The following is a 25,406-nucleotide window of genomic DNA, read 5'->3' on the forward strand; positions in this document are numbered from 1 at the left end:
TGCATAAAACGTAATAATAAATCACTGGCTTGGGACTCAATGTATAAAAATATGTAATTTGTGACAAGAACTACATAAAGCTGTGGGGACAGAGGGGTAGAGGAACATAGTTTATGAATACTATTGAAATTAAGTTGATAGCAAAGCAAACAAGATCGTTATAGATTTAGGATATTTAATTTAAACGCAATGGTAAATGCAAGGAAAATATCAGAGAATGTGCAAACTGATAGAAAGTAGAATACAGGTTACCAGGAATAGAGATCAGAGGGAATGGAGAGTTAATACATAATAGGTGTAGAGTTTCCCTTTGGGGACATGGGAGAGCTTTAGTAATGGATGGTGTTTAGGGTAACACAATATTGTGAATGTGATTAATCCCCCTGAATGATAGGCTTGAGAGGGGTTGAGATCATTTGTAAGGTAAAAGTTTTAGGGGAACTCCATCAGCACTGTGGTTATTTGTAACTTTAGCTTATAGCTCCCAGGTCTTGTAATATATTCCTCCAAACTTCTGGTTGGATGATATTCTATCACAGTGCTTTAATTACACATAGTACATTTTAGTCTGCCAGAGCTGCCAAAATATAACATGCCAGAGATGGAATGGCTTTTAATAAAAGGGGATTTATTTAGTTAAAAACTTACAGTTCTTCAGAGCAAGACAGAGCTAACTTTCATCTTAGGGTTTCTTGTTCACAGCAGGAAGGCACATGGTGGTCTCTGCTGGCCTCCTCTCCCAGCTTCTGGGTTCCAACAACTTTCCCCAGGGCGATTCCTTTCTGCACCTCCAAATGCCTGGGCTGAGCTGCGAGTGCCGAGATGAGGTATACTGAACTGCTAGGCTGTGCTGCTTTGAGCTCTCTCTTTTAAACCTCCAGCTAATTAACTTAAATAAAACTCATTGTGGAACGCACTCCCATTAGCGGACTGCAGATGTGATTGGCCATAGATGAGTTTCACATGCTAATGATTTGAGTCCACAGCCACAGAACTAGGCACCATCACCTGGCCAAGCTGATGCTTGGACCTAAATATCACATAGGATAATTCTCTAATGTCAGAAATGAATGTAGTTCTGGCTTATCCTGTGTAACGACTATGAAACAATGCTTCCTTGTTCAAAAGTGAGAGCAGAATCCTATCTATTTTGGAAGAAAACATTCCTTTTGAGTTCAAAGAACTCCTCCTTTAAAGGAAAATTTTTTTTTAATTTTTTAATTTTATTTTTCCAATACCAAAAAACACCTAACAAACGCAAGCATTCCTATTTTGATCATTCCGTTCTACATATATAATCAGTAATTCACAATATCATTACATAGTTGCATATTCATCATCATGATCATTTCTTAGAACATTTGCATCAATTCAGAAAAAGAAATAAAAAGACAACAGAAAAAATATCATGCATACCATGTCCCTTACCCCTCCCTTTCATTGATCACCAGCATTTCAATCTAAATTTATTTTAACATTTGTTCCCCCTATTATTTATTTTTATTCCATATGTTTTACTCATCTGTTGATAAGGTAGATAAAAGGAGCATCAGACCCAAGGTTTTCACAATCACACAGTCACATTGTGAAAGCTATATCATTATACAATCATGTTCAAGAAACATGGCTACTGGAACACAGCTCTACATTTTCAGGCACTTCCCTCCAGCCTCTCCATTACATCTTGAATAACAAGGTGATATCTATTTAATGCGTAAGAATAACCTCCAGGATAACCTCTCGACTCTGTTTGGAATCTCTCAGTCATTGACACTTTATCTCATTTCACTGTTCCCCCTTTTCCTAAAGGAAACATTTTTATTAATGCTTACAGGAATTAACTCTTGACTCCTCTTCCAAATGCTATTAATTTTTCAAAAATGTGTAATTGTCCTTAGATGTAGAAAGGTGGCCTTTTCTTTTGTAGATGTTGAAATGAATAGAAAATGCCTATTTTTCTCAGAAGTTAGAGACAGTCATGGAATTGCGCTTTTCTCTCTGTTTGCCCCTTTTCTCCATCTTCTCCCTCTTCTGTCTTCTCCAATATATCTACCTGAAGAGATTCATTTTAACATAGAAGTAAAGTTTTAAATTCTGCAAATTTCTTCTTCTTGATAAAAGTTTGGGAATAGAATGGAATATTTCTATCTAGCAAATCTTCAGATGCTTAGCGCGTAAGTATCCTTGGTGAATCAGTATACACCATCAGCTTGGAAAACCCAGACTATTTAAACCAGTTGCCTGTCTTTTATTGATTAAATAAGACATCCTTAAGGCCACAATTTGAAATGATTTTAAAAGTTTATGTAATGTTTTTAGGACTTCCAAGTTTGTCTTAAGCAAAGTACATTGAAAAGAGAATTGTCAAGTCAAAATCCCAGAGTTGAAAATGTTAAGATAAATTTGGAGTGAGATGCTGGTGATCAGTGAGGGGGAGGGGTGGGGGTACAGTATGTATGAATTTTTTTCTGTTTTCTTTTTATTTCTTTTTCTGAATAGATGCAAATGTTCTAAGAAATCATGATGATGATGAATATGCAACTATGTGATTATATTGTGAATTGCTGATTATATATGTAGAATGGAATGATCAAAAGTTATGAATGTTTGCGTTTGCTTGGTGTTTTTTGGTATTTAAAAAAAATTTTAATTAATAAAAAAATTAAATTTAAAAATAACAACAACAAAAAAAAATCCCAGAATTGAAAACCCGGCCCTTCACTTACTAACTTTATTGCCAAGCCACCTCAGTTCTGAATAATATAAAAGAAGAAAAGTACTACATACATGGATATATTAAACAAATATTATTTTAAAGGAAATTGGAAATTGGAAAGAATTTAATTGATCTTCCATTTTCATTGCTTCCTAGTGCCCCTTAAATCAGGGGAATTTAATAAGGTATGCTATATAATTGATTATCTCCAAACTACATTTTACACATGCCATCTCATTGAAGTCTTTAAAAAATCCATAAAGGTGACTTTCAACCCCATTTTATAGATGAGAAAACTGAGATAACTTGTTATTCTGAAAAGTATCAGGTACTATGGTTCACATTACAGAAGCATTGTTTTCCCTGTCTCAGTTTTAGTCAAATCTGAGCATATTCTTTAATGGAAAATCTGCACTATTCAAAGCTGCCTTGTGATCCACAGGCAAATAAGCAGCCCTTACCCAGAAGCCTGCAACATCATTATCTCCGTAGATGTTCTGAAATACATAGAGCTATAAAAAAAATAAAACAACTAGTGCACATTCACTCTATTTTTGTTGTTGTTCATAGGAATTGAGAACTGCAAAGGATGTTAGAGGTCATTTTTTCCCATCTGTCAATTGGTGCAAAAAGTTCTCTTAAAATACTCTTTTTAAAAATATCATTAGCAGCTGTTCATCCTTTGTTATAACTGTCAGAGATTTTGTATTCTGAAAGTAATAAGTAATACCCATTATATCATGTTAAATGGTTTTAAACAAGAAGGTAAACAATTGTACACAGATCCCCTAGGAGCATTTTTTATAAGATACACAATTGCAATAGTAATAGCTAACAGATTTGGTGCTTACAGTTTGCCATGTGCTTTCATATGTGTGATGTTAGTTAATCCCAATTACAATTCAATGAAATAGGAATTTTTATTAATATCATTTTGTGTGTGTGCATAATTTTACTTATCCAATGCCCCTTCTCTTCCCATTTTTTCTTAGACTGTTTTATCTGCACTCATGGTTTCAATTATGTAAAACCAGGAACTATATCAAATTTATATCGCTAACCCTGAGCTCTAGATTATTATATCCAGTAACCTTTTGACCTCCCCATGTAGATGTCTCAGAAGCACCTCAAATTCAATAAACTAAGAAGTTCTTTTGTTACTCAGATGTGGCCTCTCTCTCTAAGCCAATTCAGCAGTGAACCCACTGCCCTCCCCGCTATGTGGGACATGACTCCCAGGGGTGTAAATCTCCCTGGCAACATGGGACTTGGCTGCTGGGGATGGGCCAGGACCTGGCATCATGGGATTGAGAAAGCCTTCTTGACCAAAAGGGGCAAGAGAGAAATGGGACAAACTAAAGTTTCAGTGGCTGAGAGATTTCAAACAGAGATGAGAGTTTTCCTGGACGTTATTCTTATGCATTAGATAGATATCCCTTTTTAGTTTATGGTGTATTGGAGTGGCTGGAGGGAAATACCTGAAATTGTTGAACTGTGTTCCAGTAGCCTTGATTCTTGAAGATGATTGTATAGTGATATAGCTTTTATAGTGTGACTGTGTGATTGTGAAAACCTTGTGTCTGATGCTCCTTTCATTCAGGGTATGGACAGATGTGTAAAAAAAAAAGATAAGGATAAAAAATAAATAATGGGGGAGCGTAAAGGGTAAAAAAGAAAGTGGGTAGATTGAAGTACTGGTTGTCAATGAGAGGGAGGGGTAAGAGATATGGGATGAATGAGTTTTTTCTCTTCTCTTTTTATTTCTTTTTTCCAGAGTGATGCAAATGTTCAAAAAATTATCATGGTGATGAATACACAACTATGTGATGATATTGTGAGCCACTGATTGTACGCCATATGGACTGTATATTTGTGAAGATTTGTCAATAAAAAAATTTTTTTTGAAAGGGTTAGTTTAACAGCTCAAAACCTGGCATCCAACACCAGCTCCCATCAACTAATGCCACCTGGTCCTGAATGAAGCTGAGGTGGAGGCCTTAGCCTCAGACCCAGGAGCACTTCCTCCTCAGGTTTAAGAGAAGTAGAGAAGAACTAGAGAAGTCAGCATTGTGGTTGAAGATCTGCAGTTAGAAAGACCTGGGTTTACACCTTTCTCTCACACTTGGCAGCTGTGTGACCCTGGGTGCAATGCTTTGATCATTCTATGCCTCAGAGATTACTGTGAAGATTAAGCATGACAAATGGTACAACCGCTGTGGAAGGCAGTTTGGCGGTTCCTCAGGAAGCTAAGTATACAATTGCCATATGACCCAGCAATACCATTGCTAGGTATCTACTCAGAGGACATGAGAGCAAGGACACAAACGGACATTTGCACACCAATGTTTATAGCAGCATTATTTATAATTGCCAAGAGATGGAAACAGCCTAAATGTCCATCAACAGACGAGTGGCTAAACAAGCTGTGGTATATACATACAATGGAATATTATGCAGCTGTAAGACAGAATAAAATTATGAAGTTTGTAACAACATGGATGGACCTTAAGGACATTATGCTGAGTGAGATTAGCCAAAAACAAAAGGACAAATACCGTATGGTCACTGATATAAACTGACATTGGTGAACGATTGGAAAACTTCATTTGGTAACAGAGACCATCAGGAGATAGGAATAGGGTAGATATTGGGTAATTGGAACTGAAGGGATACAGACGGTGCCACGGGACTGATTGTAAAAAATTTGAAATGGATAGCACAATACTACCTAACTGTCCTAACTGTAATACAATGATTTTAGAACACTGGATGAAGCTGAATGTGAAAATGATAGATGGAGGAGGGCTGTGGGCACAAATGAAATCAGAAGGAAAGATATATGATAAAGACTGAGACGGTATTATCTAGGAATGCCTAGAGTGTATAACGATAGTGACTAAAGGTACAAATTTAAAAATGTTTTTGCATGAGGAAGAACAAAGGAATGTCAATACTGCAGGATGTTGAAAATAGATGGTAATTAACATTTTAAAACTTTAACTTATATGAGAGACTAAAGCAAAAAAATGTTTATTTGGTACAAGATTTATATTTTGGCTAATGCATTTCCTAATATAACTTACGTAGACAGCTTAATTGAACACCATAGTACCTGGAACCCTGTGTAGGGCATGAGATTTTGTAGGTTTGTCCAGAGTGATGCTCCAATAAATCCCAGAGTGATTTGAACAGTGAATAAAAAAATATTTGCAAAGTCCCCTTGGGGGAATGGTGAGAAAGGGGGAAAATTCAACTTCCCCAAGTGGAGAATTCTTGATATTCTCACAAGCAGTGGGGACAACCAAAGCAATTGGCTGAGCCCCCAATCTTGGGGTTTGTTCATAGGAAACTTAACCCTGCAAAGGATAGGCTAAGCCTACTTAAAATTAGGCCTAAGAGTCACCCCCAAGAGAACCCCTTTTGTTGCTCAGATGTGGCATCTCTCTCAGCCAACAGGACCAGCAAACGCTCTGCCCTCCCCCTCTCTACATGGGACATGACTCCCAGGGGTGTGGACCCTCCTGGCAATGTGGGACAGAAATCCCAGAATGAGCTGGGACTCAGCATCAAGGGATTGAGAAAAACTTCTTGACCGAAAGGGGGAAGTGAGAAATGAGACAAAATAAAGTGTCAATGGCTGAGAGATTCCAAACAGAGTCAAGAGGTTATCCTGGAGGTTATTCTTACGCATTAAATAGATATCACCTTTGTAGTTAAGGCTTAACAAGAGAGACTGGAAGGAACTGCCTGAAAATTTAGAGCTGTGTTCCAGTAGCCATATTTCTTGAAGATGATTGTATAATGATATAGCTTTCACAATGTGACTGTGTGATTGTGAAAACCTTGGGTCTGATGCTCCTTTTATCTACCTTGTCAACAGATGAGTAAAACATACTCATTATGTGTGTAGAATGGAATGATCTTAGAATGGTAAGAATGTTTGCATTTGCATGTTGGTATGTTTAATAAATAAAATAAAATAAAGAATTTATATATCAAAAAAAGATTAAGCATGACAATCCATGTTAAGCGCATAATATAGTACTTAATGCATAGTAAAGAATAAATGTTTGCTGCCTTTAATAACTGTGGGTGTTTCAGTTGGAGGTACAGAGACCAAAAACTGGACTAGGTCTGATATTATCTTTCCCATATAATGATCTCCCTGGAAGGGTAGGTGGGGCAGCACCTGAGGTACTTCCTCTCTATCTGATGCATCAAGGATTTCAACCAGCGGTTGGTGGGTGTTCTAGTTTGCTAGCTGCCAGGATGCAATATACCAGAAACGGAATGGCTTTTAACAAGGGGAATTTAGTAAGTTGCTAGTTCACAGTTCTAAGGCTGAGAAAATGTCCCAATTACAAGTCTATAAAAATGTCCAATCAAAGGCATCCAGGGAAAGATACCTTGGTTCAAGAAGGCCGATGAAGTTCAGGGTTTCTCTCTCAAGTGAGAAGGCACATGGCGAACACAGTCAGGGCTTCTCTCTCAGCTGGAACATGGCATCATCTGCTAGCCTTCTCTCCTGGCTTCCTGTTTCATGAAGCTCCCCGGGAGGCGATTCCCTTCTTCATCTCCAAAGGTCGCTGGCTGGTGGACTCTCTCCTTTGTGGTGCTGCAGCATTCTCTGCTCTCTCTGAATCTCCCATTCTCCAAAATGTTTCCTCTTTTATAGGACTCCAGTAAACCAATCAAGACCCACCCAAATGGGTGGAGACATGTCGTCACTTTATCCAGTCTAACAACCACTCTTGACCAAATCACATCATCTAGAGAAATGATCTGATTACAATTTCAAACATACAGTATTGAATAGGGACTACTCCACCTTTAGGAAATGGGATTTTGATCAAAACATGGCTTTTCTAGAGGGCATACTTCCTTTCAAACCAGCACAGTGGGTAAGGGTCAGGTAGGTCCAGGTTTACTTCTATGTTTTACCTGAAGTTCTTCTAGTACGTTAAGTGTGGGGGCCACAATTCTTACTTTCTTGCTGGGAAAAGGATTAAGGACCAACCACAGGGTCATGTCAAGACATGAGGTCCATTTCTCATTAAATTTTTTAAAAAATTTATTTTATTTATTAAACATACCAACATTCAAACAAACATTCTTGCCATATGATTATTCCATTTTACATATATAATCAGTAATTCACAATATCACATAGTTGTATATTCATCATGATCATTTCACAGAACATTTACATCAATTCAGAAAAAGAAAACAGAAAAAATTCATACATACCATACCCCTTACCCCTCCCTTTCATTGATCACTAGCATTTCAATCTACTAAATTTATTTTAACATTTGTTCCCCCTATTATTTATTTATTTTTAATCCATATGTTTTACTCGTCTGTCCATCAGGTAGATAAAAGGAGCATCAGACACAAGGTTTTCACAATCACACAGTCACATTGCGAAAGCTATATCATTATACAATCATGTTCAAGAAACATGGCTACTGGAACACAGCTCTACATTTTCAGGCAGTTCCCTCCAGCCTCTCTTGTTAAGCCTTAACTAAAAAGGTGATATCTATTTAATGCATAAGAATAACCTCCAGGATAACCTCTCGACTCTGTTTGGAATCTCTCAGCCACTAACACTTTATTTTGCCTCATTTCTCTCTTCCCCCTTTCGGTCAAGCAGGTTTTCTCTATAAACAAAATAAATAAATAAAAATTAAAAATTAAAAAATTAATTAATTAATTAATTTTAAAAAAAGAAGAAGGTTTTCTCAATCCCAGCTCATTCTAGGATCTCATTCAATTTTAACTGCATCATGAGTTAGGGGAATCTCTCTGTGCCTCCAATGATGTGGCTTGGACTACCAGAGCTATTTACCCACCCAGATTCAAATCTATCGCCCTAGAAAGGTGAGGTGCTTGTCTATGACTCCCTTCCCTCCCTGCCGCCAGCCTAGTTGTTCCAGGGCCCATGGATTTCCCTTAAGAGAATTAAGTCCCCAGGGTTTTGGTGAAGGTAGCTTCAGTGCACCCTCAGCCCATTTCATTGTATAAGGGTAACCCTTCTAGTTCCAGGTGTCTTGTGGCCCAAGCTGGGACCAGGCTTAGCTCCTTCTGTTACGGGCTTCCAACCGGGGGAATAGTACCTGGGAGAAAATGCCTACCGCTAAACACGTTCCTAACTTCATGAATTCTACCAGCAGGGGGCGATCAGCAGCCGCGTAATGTGTTTTTTTTAGCCTAGCAAGCTCCGAGTCTTGAGTCCAGAGTGGCATTCACAGCGTGAAGGTGTTTAGATTAAGGTTCAGCCATCACTTGGCTGTCTGTGGTTAAGAGGCGCTTGCCAATTTATATTTTGACTAGTGCATTTCCTAATATAACTTATGAGGACAGCTTAATCGAACACCATAGTACCTGGAACCCTGTGTAGGGCATGAGATTTTGTAGGTTTGTCCAGAGTGATGCCTCGATAAATCCCACGGCGATTTGAACAGTGAATAAAAAAGTATTTGCAGAGTCCCCTTGGGGGAATGGTGAGAAAGGGGGAAATTCAACTTCCCCAAGTGGAGAATTCTTGATATTCTCACAGGGAGTGGGGACAGCCAAAGCTATAGGCCGAGCCTCCAATCTTGGAGTTTGTTCAAATGAAACTTAACCCCACAAAGGACAGGCTAAGCCTACTTAAAATTAGGCCTAAGAGTCACCCCCAGAGAACCTCTTCTGTTGCTCAGATGTGGCCTCTCTCAGCCAACACGACAAGCAAACTCACTGCCCTTCCCCTGTCTACGTGGGACATGACTCCCAGGGATGCGGACCTTCCTGGCAATATGGGACAGAAATCCTAGAATGCGCTGGAACTCAGCATCAAGGGATTGAGAAAATCTTCTCACCCAAAAGGGGGAAGAGAGAAATGAGACAAAATAAAGTGTCAATGGCTGAGAGATTCCAAACAGAGTTGAGAGGTTATCCTGGAGGTTATTCTTATGTGTTAAATAGATATCAGCTTTTTAGTCAAGATGTAGTGGAGAGGCTGGAGGGAACTGCCTGCAAATGTGGAGCTGTGCTCCGGTGGCCATGTTCCTTTTTTTTTTTTTCAATTTATTTATTAATTAAAAAATTTAACAAACCAAATAAAACATCAACGTATATAATCAGTAATTCACAATATCATCACATAGTTGCATATTCATCATTTCTTAGAACACTTGCATCAATTCAGAAAAAGAAATAAAAAGACAACAGAAAAAAATGAACACAGAAAAGAAAAAAAGATTATACCTACCACACCCCTTACCCCTCGCTTTCATTGATCACTAGCATTTCGAACTAAATTTATTTTAGCATTTGTTCCCCCCAGGACTCCTTGACTGTCCCCAGGGAGAATAATCTTACACTGTGGGGGGGAGTCAGGATCCCGTAGCTGAGGCACAGGATTGGTAGGGTGGGATTGGTGAATGCCTCCGATTCACAGCAAAATGGCCACAGCCTTGGGAGGACCAAAAGGTGCTAGTCTGGGGAAAGGTTTTAGATCTGGTTTTGGAAGTACACCCCTGCCAGCATGGAAGTGGCAGCCCTGAGGCGGTCTATACTCAGCAACCACCCAGGAGGAGATATCTATCCCTGTCAGAGGAGCTAAGAAAAAGTAAAGGATTTTCCCTTTTACAGGTTGTTCTAGTTTGCTAGTTGCTGGAATGCAATATATATTGGAAAGCAATATATATGCTTTAAAAAGGGGGAATTAATAGGTTGCTAGTTTACAGTTCTAAGGCTGAGAAAATGTCCCAGTTAAAGCCAGTCTATAGAAATGTTCAATCTAAGGCATCCAGGAAAAGAAACCTTGATTCAAGAAGGCTGATGAAGTTCAGGGTTTCTCTCTCAAGTGGAAGGGCACATGGTGAATGCAGTTCGAGTTTCTCTCTCATCTGGGAACGCACATGATGAACGCAGTCAGGGTTCCTCTCTCATCTGGAAGGGCACATGGCAAACACGGCGTCATCTGCTAGCTTCTTCTCCTGGCTTCCTGTTTCATGAAGCTCCCTGGGAGGCATTTTCCTTCTTCATCTCCAAAGGTGGTGGGCTGGTGGACTCTGCTTCTCGTGGCTATGTCATTCTGCTTTGCTCTCTCTGAATCTCCTTCATTCTCCAAAATGTTTCCTCTTGTATAGGACTCCAGAAACTTATCAGGACCCACCCAAATGGGTGGAGACATGTCATCACCTAATCCACTTTAACAACCACTCTTGATTAAATCACATCTCCAGAGAGATGACCTGATTACAGTTTCAAACATAGTGTTGAATAGGGATTATTCAGCCTTTATGAAATGGGATTTTGATTAAAACACAGCTTTTCTAGGGGACATACATCCTTTCAAACCAACACATAAGTCAACAAGCCTGCTGAATCTTTCCAAAGGTTACCAAATCTAGATGATGGTAGAAGCTTCCACTGGTTTCCCACTGCATTGGCCTAGAGGGAAGTTTGACCTGGCCTTACCTACTTCTCTACCTCATTTCCCACTACTCTCTCCTTTGCTCACTTTTCTCAGCACAGCTAGCCTTCATTCAGTTGTTCTTAGTTGCCTGTGCTTGAGACTCTCTTCCCACTGATCTCAATCGCTCTTCTTCATTAAGACCTTCTTCATTAAGGTCTCAGCTCAAACATTATCTCTTCAAACCACTCTATCTAGTACGTTGTCATCCTCTCCCCTCTTTAACTTTCTATCCTTCACCCTGTTTCATTGCCTTTAGAGTCATTATCACCATCTCATATGATTTTATTTCATTTCTTATTTAGAGTCTGTGTCCCCACATTGAAATTTTATGAGAGCTGGATTTTATTTTTCTTCCCTATGTATCCCTGGAGCTTAGAAAAGTGATGCATAGGAGATGCTCAGGAAATGTTTGTCGAACATCTAAGAGGTGTCAGAAGCAATCCAGGTGTAAGAAGAGGCAATTCTGGTTAGAGGATTCAGCGTGTTGTCATATCTTGGCCGTGGTACAGCAGAAAGAGGCACACCAAGAAGGGCCAGGACCTGGACTGAAATCCACTCAGGAGGATGGACAAGGGCACCTGCATCAATGCAGAGGCGGCCAGCCCTGCAGTCGGATCATAGGGGCCAAAAGATGCTTCAACAGCAAGTCAGGAGCCAGCATCTGGAGTCCCACACAAGTTGCTGGGGCATTCCATCAGGAGAGAAGTATAGCAATAGGGGTTCCAGCAGGTCGTTCATCAACTGACAACAGGACCCTAGCCCTTTGGGGGTGAGATACAGGGGCAGAGCATTGTATGGGGACAACTGGCAAGAAAACGTAGCCCAAACTGCAGTACTAGGCAGGTTCCAAAGATGAGGATCCAGGCAGAAGCCACATAATGAGAACCCGACTGGGGCTGGGCTGAGCCTGCAGGTCAGGTGAGAGTGGAGTGGGGAGGAGGGTATTGGCCAATGCGGGAGGAAGAGTGCTGCTGACACAAGCCAGCAGGACCCGACAGGCTGTTATTTGTTTAGGTTAGAAGCACATCTGGTGCGGGTTGCCCTGTGCTGTCTGGGGGCAGACCTGCATATGCCTGCCAGAGGAAAATGCTCCCTGCTCTGGCTGCTGAGCTGTCATTGGGTCAGACTCGCCTTCGTCCTCCAGCCCAACCACCAAATTCATTCCTGCCTCCTCACTTCTGCCCATTCCCCTCCTCTTTAACAATCCCAGCCTTTTAATCTGTTTGACGTACAGAATAAGTTCTTTTTTTTTTTTCTGCGAACTTTCCCAGCTATTGAATACATGGTGCTGTCGGCCTCATACTTGACGATATCGCCATCTAACTTTTATTTCCCGTCAACTAGATATAAGGTCTTTGAAGATAGCAGATCTTTCCTCTACTTGTTAAGTATCTTCCATAGCACCCGGCCAAGATCTGGGGCATAATAGGTATTCCTTAGCTTGAACTCCGCCCCATCTGAGGAAGGGCAGTGGAAAAAAAAAAGACTTTTTATTTTTAAACTTTTGGAAATAAGGAGAAAGCAGTCTACTCTTGACATCCAAGACATATATCTAGGGACCATCAGAAACATTGATGAGTCAAAATCGCCTCTCAAGGCTTCTCTATCCCATCAACTGCATTGGCCCCTCTAGAAAAACATATCTGGCCTGTGTCTCATGCCCTCCTGGTGTTTCTGCCCATTTGATGATGCGGAGTGACAAAATGAATTAGTCCTGAAGAAGAGACTCAAGCCATGAAAATCCCAGGTGACAGAGAAAGGCTCGTAGGGGCACGAGTATGTCACCCTAGCAGGGCAAGTTGCCGCTTCTACTCATCACAATCAGAATTGTGTTCTTGGAGGAAAGCACGACATGAGGGCATGTGGTAATCTATACAAATTTTATTTTCATATCAATTTGTATGGAAACAAGCAGGTGTCAGCTTTATGCAGGCACGGAAAAAAAAAAAAAGAGGGAAAGAAAAAACTCCAGTGATAATTTATGTTGTATTTACACCATTTGGTTTCAACAGGGACAGGAAGTTTTACTGTTGGCTTCCTGTGGGAACTCCAGTTTCTGTACCTTCCCTTGCTGCCTCTCTGCATCACGATACAGCAGGGATTTCTGGGCCTTCAATCGGCAAGCCAGGCACATGAAAATTGACTCCACGTTCTGGCTCTCTCTGGGGTCCTTGGCTGATGTTTCAAACAAGAGCATGTTGTGGGCATCAGCAAATTTCAGGGCTAAGTTGGAGGGTACCTGAATCTGTTCCCTCAAGTCACACTTGTTGCCCACAAGCACTTTCGGGACTAGTGGGGGTACAGCATGCCCATTGCATTCTTGGATCCACATTTTCAGGTTGGTGAAGGATGTCATCTTGGTGACGTCATACACAAAGACCACCGCGTGCACGTTGCGGTAGTAGTGTTCCACCATACTCTTCCGGAAGCGCTCCTGGCCCGCTGTGTCCCACACCTGGACCTGGAAGATACAAACACCCGTAGCTGGAGTCAGCCAAGGAAGCTGAACGGATAGGAGGAAATGTGCTGTGCTGGCATTGACAAAAGACGACACTACCACATCGATGCAGGCAATAGATCTCTGAGAAGTATGTTTCAGGGCTTATCAAACTTTTTCTTTTAAAGTGTTTAGTGGAAAAAACGGTTTGTCTCTGCCCTTGCTTCTCTGAGGACAGGGTCCATGGCTTTCTCACCTTTATGTTTTCCAGGGTTGAGAACAGTACCCGGAACATTAAAAGTTCAATAAGTGCTGGCTAAACATGGGAAGCAAACTCACCACCCTCCCCATCCCTACGTGGGACATGACTTCCAGGGGTGTGGACCTTCCTGGCAATGTGGGACAGAGATCTTAGAATGAGCTGAGACTCAGCATCAAGGGATTGAGAAAACCTTCTCAACCAAAAGGAGAAAGAGAGGAATGAGACAAAATAAAGTGTCAGTGGCTGAGAGGGTCCAAACAGAGTCGAGAGGTTATCTTGGAAGTTATCATTATGCTTTATATAGATATCCCCTTTTCAGTTTAAGGTATATTTGAGAGGCTAGAGGGAAGTGCCTGGAACTATAGAGCTGTGTTCCAGAAGCCCTGTTTCTGGAAGGTGATTTCTATAATGATAGAGCTTTTATAATGTGTCTGTGTGATTCTGAAGACATTGGGTCTGATGCTTCTTTTATCTACAGTATGGACAGATGAGAAAAACTATGGATTAAAAATAAATAAATAATAGGGAGAACAAATGTTAAAATAAATTGGGAAGGGGGAAATACTAGTGGTCAATGAGAGGGAAGGGTAAGGCGTATGGTATGTATGAGTTTTTCTTTTTCCTTTTAATTTCTTTTTCTGGAGTGATGTAAATGTTCTGAGAAATGATCATGCTGATGAATATACAACTATGTGATGATACTGTGAGCCATTGATTGCATACCAAGTATGGAATGTTTGTATGTTGAGAATGTTAGTGTTGTATGTTGATTGGTTTTTTATTTTTTTTATTTATTTATTTATTTATTTATTTATTTTTTTACTCGTTTTTCTTTTGCTAATTCTAGAGCTTTTGTGAGGGCATGTTGATTGGTTTTTTGAATAAAAATTTTTTTTAAATGATAGAGCTATTCCAGATGTGGCCTCCCTCTCCAGCCAACACAACAAGCAAACTCACCACCCTCCCCCAGTCTACATGGGACATGACTCCCAGGGGTGCAGCCCTTCTGGGCAACGTGGGACAGTAATCCTAGAATGAGCTGAGACTCAGCATCAAGGGATTGAGAAAACCTTCTCGACCAAAAGGGGGAAGAGTGAAATGAGACAAAGTGTCAATGGCTGAGAGATTTCAAACAGAGTCAAGAGGCTATCCTGGAGGTTATTCTTACACATTAAGTAGATATCACCTTGCTATTCAAGATGTAATAGAGAGGCTGGAGGGAACTGCCTGAAAATGTAGAGATGTGCTCCAGTAGCCATGTTTCCTGAAGATGATTGTATAATGATACAGCTTTCACAATGTGACTATGTGATTGTGAAAACCTTGTGTCTGATGCTCCTTATATCTACCTCGTCAACAGATGAATAGAACATATGTAATAAAAATAAATAATAGGGGGAACAAATGTTAAAATAAATTTAGAGTGAAATGGTAGTGATCAATGAAAGGAAGGGGTAAGGGGTATGCTATGTATAAATTTTTGTTCTGTTTTCATTTTATTTCTTTTTCTGAATAGATGTAAATATTCCAAAAAATGATTATGATGATGAATATGCAACTATGTGATGATACTATGAATTACTGATTATATATGTAGAATGGAATGATCAAAATAGTAATGTTTACATTTGCTTTGTGTTTTTTGGTATTAAAAAAATAAAATTAAAAAAATGATAGAGCTATTCAGTAATAATTATATGATCATTGTGTTACACAATAAAGGAAAAGGAATACATCTTAAAAATTATATTTGGTTATTGCTGCTACTAATAAAATACATGAGAAAAATTTAAAAATAGTAAGTGCTGGCTAAATTGAACAAAGGATAATGTCATACACCTGATCCATACATTTTCAGTTTGCCTGCTGGGTGGCATAATCAAACAGTTCATTTTCCATTTGCAGACCGTTTCCAATCCTGCCTTCTCTCTGTTGGTCACCCTGTCAACCCAGAAATGTAAGAATTTCTCAGATACCTGTAAATTGCCCTGACTCAGAACTTCCAGGACAAATAAATTTTATCCCTTTTTCTTTTTACTGGGTTAATATTTACATATTTGGGCTGTGGTATTAATATGATTTGAAAAGGGATCAACTGATAATACATGTAACATTCAAAGCTAAATTTACTGATATTTGTTTCTTCATTTTCTCAGCTAGAATCTACATGAATTTGTTTGACTAAAACCCCATAACTACAATTTACAGTATTTAAAAAAATATTTTGTACGAACAACAAAATTCTGTTGAAAAAGATATTTTCCATCTATGTCTAAACAGAAAGACCTCCAAAATGATGTCTTGTAAACTGGCTACGGGACTGCTAAGTTTTGTTAAGTCAACTTGTCTACCCATTATGGAAAGATCTAATTTGGTCTAATTTTCTTAATGCCCGGGTTGATGATAAAATGAGCTATAGTTAAGTAGTTAATAAAGCTATCTTACATTCAAAAAAAGAAGAAAGAAAAGAAAAACTGGGATGTACCTTGGTCAACCTTTTTGGAGAGCAATGTGGCAATCTCATCCACAACCTTACAAATGTTCAAAACTCTTTAGAGCCTGACTCCTCCCACTTCCAGAAATCTGCACAAAAGAAACAGCTGGGATAGGGTTGGGGGGGTGGGGAGAGAGGTGGGAATTTTGTACTTTCTGCATGATGTCTCTGAAAATCTACAACTGTTCTAATAATTAAAAAAAATTGTTTTAAATGAAAGAAGTCGCAGAAAGGTGGTAACCCTGTGTAAAGAGGGCAGTGCAATGGTGGCTCAGCAGGCAGCCTGCCTATGCTGGAGACTCGGGTTCAATTCGTGGAGACAGCCCATGCAAGAAAAAAAAAAGTAAAAAACTTTGTAAAGATATCTTCATCATAGTGTTATTTATACTTTGCTAAAAACAGGAAACAACCTAAATGTTCATTTAGGAGAGGAGTAGCTAAAGTGCATGTATCCGTCCAATGGGATATTATGCAGCTGTTAAAATGAATCTTTCCAAAGAATAAAGGAAAATTCTCACAAAATACAAATCAATGAAAAAGGCAGGATACAAAATTTTTCAAACGCCATGTTCCCAATTTAAAAAAAATATGAACAGACATATGTATCGAAACAGCCTAGAAATGTGTACACCATGCCATTAATGGTTATTTACAGGCAATGCGACTGCAGGTGATATTTATTTTCTTGTATAACTTTCTATATTTTCCAAATTTTTTACCGCAAGCATGCATTATTTTGTTTTGTTTATTTTGCATTACTTTTTGCTTGGGCACGCACCTGGAATTGAAGCCAGGTCTCCGGCATGGCAGGTAAGAACTCTGCCTGCTGAGCCACCATGGCCGGCCCTGCATTACTTTTCAAAGAAGACAAAGTTATTCTTAAGGTCTCCATTTTTTATTTTCTTCTGGAAATCAAACCCAGGTCTCTGGCATGGCAGGCAGGAATTTTGCCACTGAGCCACCGTTGCACTGCCCAAAGTCTTCATTTATTTCTATCTCATTGCCATATATTTACCTCATTGATATGTAAAAACTCATTTAGCTCAGTGGATTTTTCTTCTGCATCTCAGCATTTGGAAGGGAGGCCAAATTATGAGGTCGGGGTGGGGGAAGCTGATATCGGTAATGTATGCAAAGAAACAAGTCCCAGGGGGATACCCTGGGGTCAATACATTCAACCCAGTCTATTTCCCTTTATACAGCCAAAGCCTTGGATGAGGGAAATTCCTGCTCAGAATGATGGTCCCAAGGCCCTTTACAATTCTCAGTTATCAAAGAAAATTTGATTAGGGCCACTAATTGACTACTATGGCTCTTAAAACGGAGTATAGCCTTTGTTTGGAGTTAGCAGTCAGTAAGTATAATCTAGTAAATATAATTGAATCTCTTTGCAGAGTGAAAATCTTACTGGGCCCCAGAGTCATCATTCTGAACATCAATTTTCATTGTCCAGGCTCCCCTTGATCTCCTCTATCGACATGATTGCCAAGTTCCTTTGGCACGACCTTTAGATTTGCCCCTTCTCATATATCTATCTTCGTGTCTGTAGGCCACACCCTCTTCTCCTCATTCCTGCTTTGTAGCAAAGTCTCCTGGATCCTGGATGCCTGCACTCCACTACCTCCCACATACTGCTTTTTAGACTAGCCTTCCTAAATTCCTACTTATATCAGCATGTCATCCTCCTCTTCAGGAAATTACCATCGCCTTCCACTGCATGTGGCATCAAATGGAAAATTTTGTTTGCCGTGATTTGACCCCACCCAACCTAGTTTCAAACTACTCGGCTACACCTGGTTCATTCCCTCCTCTGTACTAGTTATCTAGGTCATGCTAGTCAGCCCTTCCCCTACCGACTTGGCTACCCCCTTACTGCCCCATCTAAACCTCACTCATTGTTCAAGGCTTGGTTCATGCTTCCACCTTCTTCCTTCAACCTTCTCCAGCTTCTCTGCCATTCTCTTTACTTAGGAATTTCTATTGCACTTTGTACCGCACCACTTAGAAGATGCTTATTTGTTCTCTGCTTGTTCCACCAGGGCTCTCTGCATCTCCTTAGCTAAACTGTAAGCTGTCTTCTGCATCAGATCACTCATCATCCCGACTGTCATCATCGCAAGGCGTTATTGGACTGAGCTGCCAAGAATATAAACAGCCTGACATCCTAGGTAGTTGCCAAGGCTATTTCAGAGCAAACATCTGACTTTGGTTACACAGAAAAACACGAGTCGACCCATCCTTTAAAAGGAGAAGGCTGACTTGCTTCTGTGAGCTGAGGCAGAAAACATTTTCTATCTGTGAGCAGGAAGAAAAGACGAGCAGGCCAGGAAATGAATGGAGGTCAGCGGAAAAGCAGGCAGGTATATCACAAGAATATTGTTACCACCCAGCTTCTGATCCGCTGCCCCCCACCCCACAGTGATGGATAACTCGCCTCTTGCCTCTGAGTGATGCTGAATCCCTACCAGCCCTCAGGCATGTGGCAGATGCTTTAACACCATGAGCTCAGGACTCTAAAAATACCTGCCACTAGCAGGAACACGGGTGGGAGTGTGTGAGGTGTTGGGGGCTGGGGAGGTTGGCTGTTTGGCTTTTCTTTGGTTTCCTAATTGTGTGTACCATCCAAGTTGTCGGAACTGTGGGGAAGGCCCTCTTTGCAGGAGACCTACTTTGCCTTTCCAATAGTACAGGAAGCCTTGAAACTTTTATTTAGAGGCTCAGAATTTAATTTGTAGTCACTGCTCCTATCCAGCTCTTTAGAAACCTCACCTCAAATTCTTTGCTCTCCTGTCTGTGGTGAGAGCTGAGCGGGGAAGCAGTGGCATGGTCTCAGAGCCATCAGAAAGCTACAGACACATGAAACGATCTTATTTTCCCTGGGGGTTCTGTGTTCCTATTCTCAGCATCCTCATAAAGCCCTGGCTCCTGCCAGAGAGCGAAAGCATCGCCTTCCCCTTTTGCAGCTGGCTCTTCTCTCACCTATTCCTCCTTCCCTGTGGTAACTTCACCCAGAAGGTGAACAGGGGTGACAACTGCCCCTCAGCCAGATGCACACCCTTTTCTCTCGGACGGCCAGTGGGATACAGTGTAATCAAACCAACCTAGCGTACATCACAGCCCACCTGATCATTTACTAGTTAGGTGTCCTTAGGCAAGTTACTTACTCTCCCTAGCTTCAGTATCCTCATCTGGAAAATGAAGGTAACCATTGCAATCTTGGAGGGATCCAGTGAGGAGTAGCATTATTTGTGAGTACATGACCCAAGGCCTAAAACGCACTCTCCCTTCCTCCCTGACCCGAAACTTCCACCATTAAATCTGGATGGACAAGTCCTAGAGAGGGTGTTGGAAACACAGCGGTAGCTTTGGAATCGGAAGGCCTGGGTTCCAGCCGCAGCTCCTCCATTTACTAGCCAAGTCAGTTAACCTCTCTTGAGCTGAGCCTTACTTTCCTCATCTGTACAGTGGGAACCTGAGCCTCCCATGGTTGCTGAGAGGATCACCTGAAATCACAGCTTTTGCAAAATATGGAGTGCTCTGCAAATATTAGTCATTAGTCTTGCCTCAGAAGGCACATCAGCCCTCTCCTGGTAGTAGTGCTCCTTGGGTCATTGGTGGCCTCCTGGAAAGCACGGAAAGCTTGTCTTCTTGAAGATGAAATAGATCCAAGGCAAGGGAATTCCAGTGGGGAGAGACGAACGCCCACAACATGCCATGGGTGGCCGGGGACAGGTCCAAACTGATGGGGGTAAGGCAAGAGGGTTGAGGGACACAACCTTGACAGCTGCCAAAGATAAATCTAGCCTTTTAACCATTTTCCTGGGGCGATCCCTGCCTGAGCATGCTTCAGCAAGCCCCCCACCCCCTGCACATGCTCTTAGCTAACATGGGTATTTCTTTTCCCTAAGGAACATATCCAACATCTTTCTATATATGAGGCGTGAAGGTTCTTTTGTTGGAGGCCAATGGGGGAGGGTAGAAGTGGCTAAAGGGAGACAAATACATCTGTAACCTTTGGAGGATGCCCAAGTGGATGATGGGAAAAGTTTAAAACAAATATTTCCAACCAGCTGGACTGCCCCATCTGCATCTAAGAACCACACAAATACACACACACACACACACACAGTTGCACAGAGAATGGCAAAGGAGGACAAAGAGAAACTACTGCACAGAAAGAGGCAGTAAGGGAGACAGAGAAACACACACTGACAGATAATTAACCATTAAGCTAACTGGCAGGAGATGGAAGCTCAGAAGCCCCAAGGAAGACATGATGTCATTCTGACTGCAGGCAGCTTCCGCGGGAACATTTAGCTCAGCCTCCGTCCACTCAGTAATGTAACACAGGAAGGTATTTTTACAAATGAGAAGCAGAGGAGGAGAAATTCACAGTCCTGGGCCTCACCTGCCCACAGCCACTGCTGACCTGCCGTTTGCCTGATCCTGTGGGCTTGGGCAGAGGGGGTGCCCAGCCTATGGGAGAAACTAAACTAGAAAGGAGAATTCATAAGGAATTGCTCAAAAATTAGTTTCTGAGACTCCCCTCCACTACATCCCGATTTAGCATTTTCCAACACTTTTAGACTGAGATACAATAGGATTTAGCTAAACCTGTAGGTAACAGATACATAATGGTCATTAAGGGAAGCTCCAGATTTTGGAGGATGCCTTCACCCTTCTTAGGCTGATGTCAGGAAAGATTGTCAGCTTTCTCTTACGATGTCTTCTGAGTCTCCCTCAGAGGTCACCATGTGGGTTGGGTGGCACATGGGACTAGCCCAGAGTGGGGATTTATGTAACCTTCTAAGCCAGGCAGCATATGTGGAAAGGGCACTTAAAAGTGACCTAGAAAGGGGTACAAAGGTAGGTCAGTCCTGCCACGTAGGAGACCCAGGTTCAATTCCCAGCCCATGCATTCCCCCCTACCAAAAAAAAAATTTAACAAATGGTGCTGCAAAAATGGGATAGTCACATGGGAAAAGAATGAAACGTGACCCCCATCATACAGTATACCAAAAAAAAGTGGCTTGGGAGACCCGAGTGCTACACCTGATCCTGTGTGATCTTGGGCAAGTTCCTTTCCCTCTCTGAGCCTTAGTTTCCTATCTATCAAGGGAGGACTCTGGACTAAAGAATCTCTAAGGTCTCTGCCATCTCTGGACATTCTCTGATCCTCACACCCAATGTGAATCAGTCAAGGTGAAAAAAATTAAAACCTGAGTACTCAGCTCGGTTTCCTGTGTGTACTTGAAGGAGATATCTTGGAGGCTCCTGGGTCCTTGGGCCCCGGGACTTGAAGAGACCCTAGGCTGCTTGTCTGGCATTCTACCTTCCCCTTTCCACACTTTCCCGGGGCTGTATATTGCCTCCTAGAGTAGCATGCAGTGGTAAAGAGCATGGGCTCTGAGTCTGGGTTGAAATCCTGGCCCTGTCCCAGGGAAGGCAGTATGGTGAGACGGTGAAGTGCTTGCGCTCTAGAGACCAAGGCTGAAGCTCAGATCCATGAGACATTGAGCAGATCATTTAATCTATCTAAACATCAGTTTTCCTATCTCTAAAATGGGTTGTTGTGAGGATCAAATAAGGTAATATATGTAAAGTACCTCACCTGGGCTCTTTGTTTATTGAATACATCAAAGTTTCTTATTGCTTACTCACTTGAAGCTTTCTTTGATGATCACATTAACCAGGAAACCCAGGATTAGAAATGGTATGATCAGATGGAGTGGGAGAATAGCGATTGGAAAAACACTGAGGGGGCTTCCACCCCCTGGGGCTGGCCCTGGTAATTAAGTAAGCAGCCCCAAATAAACAAATCAGTCACCCCATGAGGAGGTGATGGATATGCTACCCTGGGACACAGGGAGGCAGCTAGGTAGAGGCCACACCATACTCCTGGACTGGGGAGAAGAGCTGGCTGAGTGCGCTTTTCCTTTCTCCTGTGAGGGTTTGGTATGTTAGACCCTGACAGCCTTCCATTTATGGTAGTGGTCTGGGGTTACCTTGCCCTGTCACTTTTCACTCTCCCTCAAAGGGGGAGCCATTGGCAGTCACCTCCTAGCGTGGTTTTGGCACTTAATCCTTGAAATCATGGGGCAGAATCTCCTCCCATCTAGATATTACAGGCCAGCTGTCCAGTTGCCTTGCTCTGCCATCTTCCCTCGGACATGCTAGCCTCTTGCCTGCCAGCTTTGGCCCTAAGATTGTAGCAGCTGTCCCAGAGGCAGGGTCCCTACCTCAGAACTCCCGTTCCTCACTCTGAGCTCTTTCAGAATCTGCGCTCATGGGGGCTCCTCCACGAGCCGTGTCACAAGGCTTTGCCCTCCTGAAAGATATCGTCTTCCCCAAAAAACCCATATTAAGCACTTATCTGCACGTGGTGTTGTGCTAAGCTCTGTTTGCAGTGAGTCACACTGTTCCAGGGTCTGCCCTTTGGGAAAAAGTCCGGCATCTTTGGCAGAGACTGTAAAGTCCAGTTTGACTAAGTACTGGAGTGTTAGAAGGGAAAGAATGGTTTTAAATTTTCCCCCAAAGCCCTTGGTGGTGACTTTCTCTCCATTTTTACCTCCCATTCCCCGCTTCCTAGGTTTCTTCTCTCCTCTCCCTTCTTTCTCCCTTTTCCCTTGTTTCTTAGACTCCCAAACACTTCTTTTTTTTTCCTCCATCTAAGTTTCAGATGGACTTATTTCCCTCCTTTTAAATCCAAGGAATAAATGATTTGGCTCAATGCCATTTTAAACCAGTGGTGGCATTGAATTTTAAGGATCTTAAGGGGTTACACAAATATATTTCAACTTTGGATTTAAGAAAAGGGCATGTTTTGGGATTTCCAGAATCATACAGCCTGCCATTAAAGAAGTCCTAACCCAACAAACATCCATGTAACAGTCTTAGGAAGGGATAGAAATTGATACCTACCTTGCCTTTAAAGGGAAACGGAACAATTTCCCCAAAATGCAAGGGGCATACAAAGATCACAATGTCAGAACCATGCCCTGTCTTCCTGCCCCTAGGGCTCAGTCATTTTTGTGAGCTCTCCCTTGCCAGTACTGAGCTGCCCATCTTCCTGGAGTCCAGGACCTTCGGCAAGTTTCTGTAGCCATTTTAAAACACGTTCCTTTTAATTACCAAAGAGTCAGGAGTCTAGCACGGTTTAATGTTTTGCTGATCTTCCCTGTTACTTGATCCTTCTCGCCACATCACCCAGCAGAGAGGCCTTGGAATCACATTGGTTGTTGAATGGCAAGAAGGTTTACTTTTACCCTGATCCTGTCTAGGGCCCAGAAAGGGCCAGCTGGGAATCTGGTGTAGCTGGTCCTCAGTGTCCCCGGTGCCTTTTCAGGTGCTTCCTTTTCCCTTCTTGCCCATAACTCTGCCTGCCCCTGACACATGAACTTGCCCTTGTCATATCCTCCCTCCCACCATGCCCTGCACATTGAAATGTTCCTGTCCGACAGACTTAAAGGTGACAACAGTCAGACAAGAATATTTGATAAACTAATGGGTGCTCCAAGGCACTTCCTTTGGTTCTCAGATGAATTGCTCTCCAGTTTTTTACAAAGGCCTGCTGAAGACAATACCCTGACCCAACAGAATTAATAATAGGCCATTCATTGGATGCCTAGATAAGTAAAGGAGATCTCATTTGAGGGGAACTGTTCCAAAAGAAAAGTTTTGTCTATTAGGAAGGACTGGTGGGTGGCCCAGTTTAAATTTCTTTAAAATGGCTCACGGATCTGTGCCGGAACCACCCTCCTTTCATCCCCAACCCAGCTCAGCCCTAATCTTGCCTCTAAACTGTAATTTAAAATAAAGCAGCTTTCATTATCTATGGATTTTCATCCTTTCCTCCCCTCTAATGCCTCAGGGCTTAGCCAAAGTGGTTTCTTTCTTTCTTTCTTTCTTTCTTTTTTTTGCAGCCTATAGGCACTCAAGAGATAGAAGACAGCTCAAGATGTGTAAAGTGCTTTGGGATCCATTCCACAGACCAGGACGGAAAGATGCCGCCTACCTCCCTCTGCCCACAGGTGCCGCTGCTCCCAGCTCAGGGTCGAGGATGCTTTGCCTGGCGGTAAAGGGCAAGAAATGCAACCGCTCCCGCCTGCCCTAAAAATAAGGGTGAAGTGGGAACCGGGTCACTGAGAGAGGCGAAAGGGATGAGGAGGTGCCCAGGGTCTTGGGCTCAGCGAGCCGAGACCCAGCCCAGCGCTGCACGTTTACAACCTCTAGAGCGCTGTCTCAGGCGAGGCCCCCTCCCAGACCCCTCCCTTCCCGGACCTGACCGTCTGGATCACCTTGATCTTCTCGCCCTCGATTTCCACCGTCTTCTCCCTGAAGTCCACGCCGATGGTGGCTTCAGTCTTGTCGGGAAAGGTGCCCCCGCAGAAGCGGAAGGTCAGGCAGGTCTTGCCCACGTTGGAGTCCCCGATCACGATGATTTTGAAGATGCGAATCTGCACGTACTGATCCAACGACGAGTCGAGCTCCAGGGACGCCAGGCCAGCCGCCGAGGCGGGCTGCAGGCTCCCATGGCCCAGGATGGGCTGCGCCATCTCCCCGGGACAGGACCGGGGCCCCCCGACCCCCCTCGAGGGCTCCACACAAAGAAAACGGCCACGTCCGTGCGCTCGAGGCGGGCGAGCTTTGTGCGTGTTTGTGAGCGTGTGTGAGTGTGTGTCCGCCCGTGTGTGCGTGCGCCGGGAACGTGTGCGCGCGCGCGCGCGCGTGAAGGGGGGTGCTGCTCACTCCAGCTCCCCCCACCCCCACCCCCTCCTGCAGCGCACCCTCCTTGCCTCGCCGAGGCACCGACACAAAAACTATGGAGAGCAGCAGGGATGGAGGAGAGTGAGCAGCAACCAGCGGTCTCTCCTTCTGCCCCTGCCCGCGGACGGGACGCTTGAGCTGGCGGTGGCCTGGTGCTCCCGAAGCTGCTGCTGCCTCCGCCGCCGCTGCCGAGCCTTTGCCTAGACCCTCCCCTGCCTGGGCCCCAGCGCCACACCGGAGGGAAGAAGCCTAAAGAGGAAAGGG

At 42.6% G+C, this 25,406-nt stretch overlaps 1 protein-coding gene across 1 annotated transcript; it reads right to left on the reverse strand.

Annotated features, from left to right (window-relative positions):
• Positions 1–13,099: 13,099 nt before the first annotated feature.
• Positions 13,100–25,066, reverse strand: RAB33A (RAB33A, member RAS oncogene family). The gene is made up of 2 exons (XM_077145278.1): positions 24,674–25,066; positions 13,100–13,644 (listed from the first exon to the last, which is right to left on the reverse strand). The coding sequence occupies exons 1-2, from the start codon at positions 24,929–24,931 to the stop codon at positions 13,189–13,191; spliced, it is 714 nt and encodes a 237-aa protein (XP_077001393.1). The 5' UTR covers positions 24,932–25,066; the 3' UTR covers positions 13,100–13,188.
• Between the last annotated feature and the right edge of the window lie 340 nt (positions 25,067–25,406).

This window comes from Tamandua tetradactyla, chromosome X (assembly GCF_023851605.1).
Source record: "Tamandua tetradactyla isolate mTamTet1 chromosome X, mTamTet1.pri, whole genome shotgun sequence".
Lineage (NCBI taxonomy): Eukaryota > Metazoa > Chordata > Mammalia > Pilosa > Myrmecophagidae > Tamandua > Tamandua tetradactyla.

Excerpts from the sequence above, each read along its gene's own strand:
- RAB33A (XM_077145278.1), bottom strand. The coding sequence starts at position 24,931 with ATGGCGCAGCCCATCCTGGGCCATGGGAGCCTGCAGCCCGCCTCGGCG. Across the intron at positions 13,645-24,673 it reads TCGAGGGCGAGAAGATCAAG|GTCCAGGTGTGGGACACAGC; the intron begins GTGATCCAGACG and ends TGTATCTTCCAG.